Source organism: Rhagoletis pomonella, unplaced genomic scaffold (genome assembly GCF_013731165.1).
Source record: "Rhagoletis pomonella isolate Grant_MI unplaced genomic scaffold, Rhpom_1.0 Rhpom_scaffold_00001, whole genome shotgun sequence".
Classification (NCBI taxonomy): Eukaryota; Metazoa; Arthropoda; class Insecta; order Diptera; family Tephritidae; genus Rhagoletis; species Rhagoletis pomonella.
The window spans coordinates 24552420-24561232 of record NW_023458555.1 but is presented as its reverse complement, the minus strand read 5'-3'; the positions used below and the strand labels follow the sequence as shown (position 1 = coordinate 24561232).

At 34.2% G+C, this 8813-nt stretch overlaps 2 protein-coding genes across 2 annotated transcripts in view; both read left to right on the top strand.

The window, feature by feature from the left end:
- LOC118741545 (esterase B1-like) overlaps window positions 1–890 on the top strand; it is a 6192-nt gene extending 5302 nt beyond the window's left edge. The window contains exons 5-6 of the mRNA XM_036473545.1: window positions 19–249; window positions 326–890. Coding sequence (XP_036329438.1) covers window positions 19–249; window positions 326–787 — 693 coding nt within the window. The 3' untranslated portion in view covers window positions 788–890. The remainder of the gene's footprint in view (window positions 1–18; window positions 250–325) is intronic.
- Window positions 891–2158: 1268 nt separating this feature from the next.
- Window positions 2159–8813, top strand: part of LOC118741561 (esterase B1-like) — a 17582-nt gene continuing 10927 nt past the window's right edge. Inside the window, exons 1-3 of the mRNA XM_036473563.1 lie at window positions 2159–4143; window positions 4259–4538; window positions 6392–6542. Coding sequence (XP_036329456.1) covers window positions 4133–4143; window positions 4259–4538; window positions 6392–6542 — 442 coding nt within the window. The 5' untranslated portion in view covers window positions 2159–4132. The remainder of the gene's footprint in view (window positions 4144–4258; window positions 4539–6391; window positions 6543–8813) is intronic.

The following is an 8813-nucleotide window of genomic DNA, read 5'->3' as shown; positions in this document are numbered from 1 at the left end:
ACTGCCTGGAGTAATGAGATTCCTGTAATACTCGGTTCAAATACGCATGAAGGACTCTTTCATTATGCTGAAACTAAGCGCAAACCATATTTGGTCAACGAACTAGCTGATTTCGTGCATATGCTGCCAACGGCAGTGAAAGGCGAGCGTGAAGCACATGAACAAAAAGAGCTGGCGCTACGTATTAAGGAAGCACATTTTGGTGAAAAAGTGCCACATCATAATGATACATTCGATAATTACTTAGAAGTGAGTCACATTGTGAAATACAAAAACGAATATCAATTCCTTTGCTTTGCTTGTTTCCTTTTCTTTCGCTTTGCAGATGGTGTCTTACAGACATTTCTTCAGTGACATTCACCGCACACTTTTGGCTCGTATGGCCTATGCTCCTAATGTACCCACCTACCTCTATCACTTTGCATTCGATTCGCCACATTTCAATCATTATCGCATTTTGAATTGTGGCAAATCTGTGCGTGGCGTTTCGCATGCCGATGATCTCTCCTACCTCTTCTACAATGTGAGTGCCGGTAAATTATCGTCGTACAGTGATGAATTCAAGACAGTACAACGTATGACTGGTATGTGGACAGCATTTGCTACGACAGGCAATCCGAATTGTGAGGAAATCGCATCGACCAGCTGGCAACCGGTTGAAGCGAACGATGCGGAGCGCGCACAACCGAAATGCCTAAATATTGAGGAGGAAGTTGAATTCATTACACTTCCACAGGAAAAGCTCAAAGTCTGGGAAAGTTTATATACAAACAACAGTTTATATTGAGGGAATCTCTTGCTTAGTTATCGTTGCTTGCCAGTGCGTTATTAATATATATTATCCGCGTAAAGAATTTCGTTTACTCTTAAAACTTGTTGTGTTAAATATTTTTTATAAAATTTTTTTATATTTTTGTTATAACTAAATATGTAGAATATATGTTGTGATATGAATATTTTTGAATATAATTTTTTAAAGTACAGAGTTAGTGGATTTCAATTATCAAAATATCAATATCTGTCAACTGTGCTTCACACAAAAAAGAGACGCGTTACCCAGAAATTAGAGCTCTAGCCTTAGATATAAACACTCTGAAGCAAATTTTAATAATTAAAAGTACTTTGAAACGCAATTTTCCTCAGCAATGGGAAGCCGAGGTGGCTGAGTCGCTAAACCGTAATACAGCAGATTTTTTAGAGCGCTCTTGGATTTACTTTCGTCATATGCAATGCATACATTATTCTTCGTGACTAATGACTTAACGTTAATACAAAAAAAATATATTTTTAAAACAAGCTTTCTAAAAAGGAACCAAATCGGACTATAAATATGGGCGTTTCAAATATCTTGACTCCCGCGTCACCTGGCGGATTAATTCATATTTATTATTGCATTGCCATCGGGTTCTGAGCTAAGTTCGAAATTTCAAGTCTCTAGCTCTAGTCGGGAAGTTCTAGTTGATTTCATGAATTGATCCAAACAAATAAGAATAGAAAGCAAATTAAGTAAAAGCTTGTAAAAAAGCTTAAATTTCGGAAATTACAATGATTGATTCATGAGTTCGCCCAAGTGTTCTTACTCTTCGGAAAGTTTCGCATATGTACTTCATGCGACCTGCAGTTGTACGCCGCCTCCGAACTACAAATGGATTTTAAAAGAAGCTTTTTCATCGCAGAAATACACTCGGAAGTTTGCCATTGCCAGCTGAGAGGTGACCGCTCTAAATGCTATAAACTAAATCGGGCCATAGACGCAGGGTTGCGCCACCTGCCGGATAAATTTTTCGCGGCATTATTTTGTTTGTGTAAGTGATACACTTTCCATGTGTGATCTAGCTCATTTATTCAAGCTTACTGGTAACTTCTCAAAGGAATAGACATTGTAAGCTAATTGAACTACATACAGAATGTGGAATGTTACAAATAGCCAAGCTTCGACTGAAGCATTTCTCTTCTGAAGTAAAACAAAGAGTGAAAATGCTCCAAAAAGCATACTGGAAATTTCGGACAATATAATTCAGAAATATTTTTAATCCAATAAAGAAGTGTGAAGTATAACAATCAGTGGGCTAAAAGCGGTCTCGAAAAAGCAAGCACATTTGCTCGTCATCTAAAAAGCGTGTTTACTATACAAAATACAAATACAAAAAAGAACTCAAAATTTGAAGTTGGGAAAGCCATCAAAAAAACTCAAAGCTAAGAAGACTCGCTGTTATGATCTAATCCCGGACATATAAATATTTAGGGGAATGAGTCGGCTGATGATATGGCCGGATGCGGCTCAGATATGCCAAAAGAAGAAGCGGAAAGCTCCGTACTAACACAATTTAGCGATCATGTTAGGAAAATTAACGAATGACTTTTGGAACAAATGGGAAGACTATAAGACCACAAGATTATTATGGCCGCCGCTTTGTGGGAAAAAGATAACGGACATAAGAGTCATTACCGGCGTTATCACAGGTCACAGAACACTATGCTATAGCACTAATGCTTCAACGGTGGCGCATACCAATAAGGAATAAGAAGGGTCCAATTACCACTATGACCACTGTGTCGATGTCCAAGTATACAGACGAAGAGACTCCAGCACTAGGGTTTACGTTAGTGTGGGCGAGGTAGCGGAGGTGGAACTGTTGGATCTCATCGGCTTCATCGGAGATAGTAACTGGTTCAATAGAATAATGACTTGACACTCACTTAAAGAGGGCACTCACAAGGAGGGTGTCTTCAAGTCTTCAAGTGAAAGTATGGAATATTCCACATAACAGCATTTGAAGGAGCCATTGTTGGCACATGTTCGGACGATACTGCGGTTCTCGCTATAGATACCCTTCCACAACTCGCTTCGCTTACGCTCCAAAACGGCCTAAACAATATAACGCGATGGCTGAAAGATTGGTGAATTAAGCCAAATGAGACAAAGCCTGTTCAGGTTAAATTCTTCCTTAAACGTAAAATTACAGCCTGTAATAAGACAAAATAATTAGGCATGCCTCGTTGTAAGCTTACGTTGAAAACTTATATTTTCAAGTCAGAAATTTACAATAGTTACTGAACCCAAAATCTCGGGACTCACTAGAGTATAAGCTCTTTCACAATTTATCCGTTTTTAAACTGGTATGGTATTCTCAAAAACGAAACGAAAACGATTTAAAATTGCATTCAAATCTCATAACGCATTTCTACTTACAATATATTCTCGTGGCAGCATTGCATGCCACATTTGCAGCCAAACATCAAGGGCATTGACCTGCTGCACACAATTTCTTTGAATGTAAACAAACTAGGTAATAACATTGCTATGTTAAGCAGCTTTTAAGAGCATTGCAATAACGAGCTGGTTATACATAAGCCGGCTACTAAAGAACAATCAAGCGATGAAAGAGAGTGTAAAGTGCAATGACGATGTGAGTGCACTGAGAGAAGCAGGGGAGCTCACTTTTTTTTTTGTTATTTAGGCGCGCTCTTTCTTAAAATAATACCACACTACTTGTAAGCGATCTTGTGTGAGTTTCAGCGCACTTCTCGAACAATACAGAGCGGCGTGTGAGAAGTGTGAATGAGTAGATAATTGAAATAGTGTAATGAATAATCGCACTGAGTCTTGCAGCAAAACAAAAACCGATAAAGTCATATCAAAACATTCTGATCAGTAATAAAATAAAATATGCGATCGACGTGAACGACAACAAAGTGGCCGATAGAAGTTGAAATACAAATAAAGTGAACAATCAAAATACATAATACAATAAGTAAATAAGTAAATAAAAGTATTCGATAAGACGCCAAACATGTTCGACTGCGGCAGAGTATTCCAATAATGTTTGCATATGAAAACATTGAAGGAGATCCATTGGATGTGTAGTGCCAAAGGGCCAACAGTTGCTCGCGATACATAGTGGAGTGTAGTTGCATCGGCCAGCTAATTGTCTTAGATAAACGGAAAAAAGTATAATTAGATAACAAAAGCGAGCAGAAGTTAAAAAAAAATTTATAAACGAATTAAAAATAATCAGCAACAAAACGGGTTTAATTAAAAAGTTTCCAATAACAAACAAATAAAAGTTGAGTGTGACGTAGTTTTTTATCATACAACATTTTTATTTATTTTTTTTGTTGTAGCTCAACCATGTCAAGCAAGTAAGTGCAGCTGGTCAAGGTCTATTAATAAGTGCACATACAAACGTACATACATATCTACATATTTAGGTGTATTCTTTTTTAAATTTTTTGTTAACTTAACTCCATCAATTAGCTCACCTGATGCAGAAGTGTTGGTGCACACAGCACTGGGCACGCTCAAAGGTCAACGCAACACATCCATTTACGATGACAATTACTACAGTTTCGAATGTATTCCCTTCGCTCAGCCGCCGTTGGGTGCACTGCGATTCAAAGCCCCTTTGGCCGCCACACCGTGGCCAGGTGTGTTGGATTGTACACAAAAAGCCAAAAAGCCAATACAAAAGAATCCGCGCACAAATGAAATTGAAGGCGATGAGGATTGTTTATATTTGAATATCTATGCTAAAGAGGTAAGCATGATGAAAGTAAACACTAGTACATATATACAGCTACTTACCCTGCAAAACATTTTTTCACAGTATTCGGAATTTTAGAGAAATTTTAAAGTATTCGTAAAGATCTCAACCGATTTTTTGCCGATTTTTTTTTCTAAATTGAAATAATGCTGAAATGTTAAGAATTTCTAGCAGAATATTTTAAGAATTTTCTTGGTTTTTCGTACAGAAATTTCTTAACGAGTTCGTGTCAAGATTCGTAAAAAAATCGTTACAGAAATGAGAAACTCCTAAAGATTTCGTTAAGATTTCGGGAACTTTGGTTTGCAGGGTATATTTAAGATACTTTTACATGTGTGATCAAAACATGCAAATTCTTCATACTGAATTATTCAGCATACGTATGTATGTAGAAGTATATGCCAGTCAATATAGCACTTACGACCGGTTACTCAGGGAGATTTTCACCATTTCTGGTTAACACTAATTTCCAGTTAAACATCATTACCGACGTTTTCGACACAATGTTATATGCATGGAGTCAGTAGTCAGAAGGAAATATTTGTTTGTTAATTAAAAACTGTTGACAATTACCGCATCGCTTCTACTAGCTCTTATGCACAGATGTGCAAATGTAGATATATATATAAAAGACCTGTCGTAATTTGTTGAAACTTTACAACTAAAAGGATTACTTCACGGTGATTCCAAAAATGAAACCGGTTTTTGTACCGGTTACCAATTTCGAAAAATCCGGGTTTTAAGTATCGGTTACCAATTTTGAGAAAAGCGGAGTCACGTCTCTTTTATTAATATTTTTCGTAAAAATTTCTCTGTATATCAGTTTTGAAAAAAGTTTGGAGAATAAGCGTAGCCCAAGATGATAAGTTCTTTGTATCTCTAAATACTTGGTAAATATATTTTTCTTGGTATTACTAAGAAAAGCGGTGACAAATTTTGAAATCGTTTAATAAACACGCACACATTTCAGTACAGTATTTAAAAAATTTAAACTAAGCGATAATTTAATAATTTATAGAGAAATCTTTAGGCCAAATTTGTATTATTATTATATAAAAAAATTAACGAGCCCATTCTGCTTTTTACAAAATTGTTACCCGATAGTAAAAACTTGTATATTTCGAAATTGGTAGCCGGTACAAAAAAAAAAACGAATTCATTTTAGAAATTGAAATAATATAAAAAGTTATATACAGCGTATTTTTATTACTGTTTACGTAAAAATACAAAAAAAAAAAAATTTTAGATATATGCCGGTGTTTTCATTTCTTTTGATTGTCCCTTTCTTTTATCGCACTCTATTCTAAAATAAAGACAAACGATGAGAAAGTTATGTATTATATTATAAAAATATCATACTCTTGTCTATATTAAACAACTTTTCCTAGTTTTTTTTAATCTGTTAAGCTATGCAATGAAAAAAAATACACAGCTAATTACATTTCTCTCAAAAATTGATAGATGAAATGTATAATAGCCGTCATCGATTCGCCACTTCGCTGCTTACTAAATATATTTGAGTTTCGGTCGCTTAACAAAAAATTTTGCATGTGAAAGCAACAACAAAGTTATCTAGCGCGGATAGACGATAGCGAGTTTGGTTGTACCTCATTTAGTTCGTTCGTTTCGTCACTCGGTAACTGTTGGCGAATCGATGACTGCTCATGTCACTTTATCTAAATCATGCTTTGAGAGAAACATACTAAGTACACTTTTCCAAGTGTGGCTTAACCAACGAAATGTTCTGATTATTTTCTTATAACTAATTTTTTTTGTATTTCAAGTTTAATCGCTTATATTTTTCGTTCACATATATAATATGCAAATATTTATTTATTCAACTTTAGCTTGCATCTGACAAACCTCTACCAGTTATGGTCTTCCTCTATGGCGGTGGCTTTGAAAGGGGTGATCCTACACGCGATCTACATGGTCCAGATTATTTTATGATGAAAGACGTAATATTGGTCACAATAGCGTATCGACTGGGACCATTAGGTGGGTAAATTATTATTAGACGTGCTATATGCAGACTGACACAAGCATACTATTTATGCGCGTAAATGCATTGTGTATATATGTACATATGTACATATGTAGGCATATACTCATGTTAATGTACATATAAACTGAAAGTAGCGTCATTACTTTATTTTGTGAGAGAGTTAAGTTTCAACGGAAACTAGCAATTGTTGAATTTCATGTATAACTGTATAAAATTCAATATGTATATTTTTAGCTATACAATTTAATACTATTTACTATTTCATGTTTTAGTTTATCTTGTGAAAATGTAGCACGTTCCAGTAGCACGTAAATTTTTCTCACTGTCAGCAATAAAATAGCGTAAATCATGTGAAACGAGTACCTATTTATTCTATGCGCACAGACGCAGATAGTTTATTTGCCCTGCTAGTCGTTTTTAAAATGAGATACGTATAAAGTTTTTTAAGCTATCTTGCGCTATTTCGTAAGATTCGTAACATTTTTTAATTTGAATACTTTTGTTAACATTGCTAATTAGCTTTTTTAAGTTTTTCATATAAATTATTTTATAGTTTTCAAAAATTGTTTTCTTTTTATTTTCCTTTTATTAGCTCGGGATGTAACTATGTAATATTGATGCGCCTAAAAGATGCAGCGATTTCTATTCTCAAGTTACATACCTGATGACAGTACGAATGGCAATTATAATAGGAAGGTTTTAGTTTTTTAAACTATAATTTTATTTACTTTCACATAAGAGGGTTGCTTGCAATTGACATGCAAAAAGAAAAGTAAATGCGCCTGGGCCACACTGGAGAAGTGAAACCTACGTTACATATCCATTTTGTCTCATAACCAATATACGTACATACATACATACCTACATACATACAAACATCTTCTTCTGCTTAAGGTTATATTTTTTGTCTTTTTTCTATCGAGATCCCTGCCTCTACCCCTGTTCGTTCTAATTACATTTATTTTATTCTGTTTTATTTATCCTCATTTTTATCTTTATACTCTATCGACAACAAAGTCGACAGCAACATCCGTCAAAATTTCGATAACAAAACCGATAACGAATTCAATAAAAATTTCGATAGAAAATCGATAAAAACACCCATAACAAAATTAATAAAAATATCGATAACAAAATCAATAAATAATCCAGCACCAAATCGATTAGAAAATCCATAAAAATATCGATTACAAAATCTATAGAGCTATCGATAAAAATATTGATAATAAAATCGATAAATAATCGATAAGAAAATCGACAAATAATCGGTAACGAAATCAATAACAAAATTAATAAATAATCGATAACAAAATCGATAACACAACCGATAAATAATCAATAACAAATCGATGACAAAATCGATAATAATATTGGTCACAAAATCGATTAGAAAATCGATAAAAATATCGACAACAAAATCAATAAATAATCGATTGAAAAATCGATAAAAATATCGCTAAAAAAATCGTTAAATATCGATAAGAAAATCGATAAATATCCATAAAAAAGTCGATAAAAAGTATCGCTAACAAAATAGCTAAATACATCGATTACAAAATCGATAACAAATCGATGGAAATATCGATTGCAAAATCGATAAAAATATCGATTATGTCGATAAGTTCCAAAAATATCTATAGCAAAATTGATAGCAATATCGATAAAAATTTCGATAAAAACATCATAAGAAAACTGATAAAAATATCGATTATTTTATCGGTAAGTCCCGAAAATCTCTAAAATCCCAAAACAGTTCCCAGATTGAGTCTATGTGTCTCTCTCTATATCCTTTCCTATTTTATTAACTTTATTTTAATCTTTCTTCTCCTATCTTCATCTTTACTTTTATCGGTATCCTCATGCTCCCTTTGTCTTTTCTTTTATGTTTATCATATTCTTCATCTACATACCTTTGCTCTTACATATATGCATATAAGTAAAGTGTTTAAATTTACCTTGGTCTTCAGTTTTGTCTTTATCTTTACGCATCTTTGTTTTAGTTTTTATTTTTACTTTTGTTTTAATCCTTTTCTTTATCTATGTATGTAGTAGTTGCCTTGCAAATTCATCTGTTATACAGTTTACCTCTAGGTCCCTATGAACCGGGACCCAAGTAAGGTGAAGTCGGTTCTACTTGGCCATCTCCTGTTGAGATAGATGGCAATCCAGCGCAATCTTTGACTAAAACGTGGAAGCTCTCAGAGCTTCGAATACAGACTGGCTATTATTAAAAATGATCACGTCTCTTCCAATCAGTTCTGTTA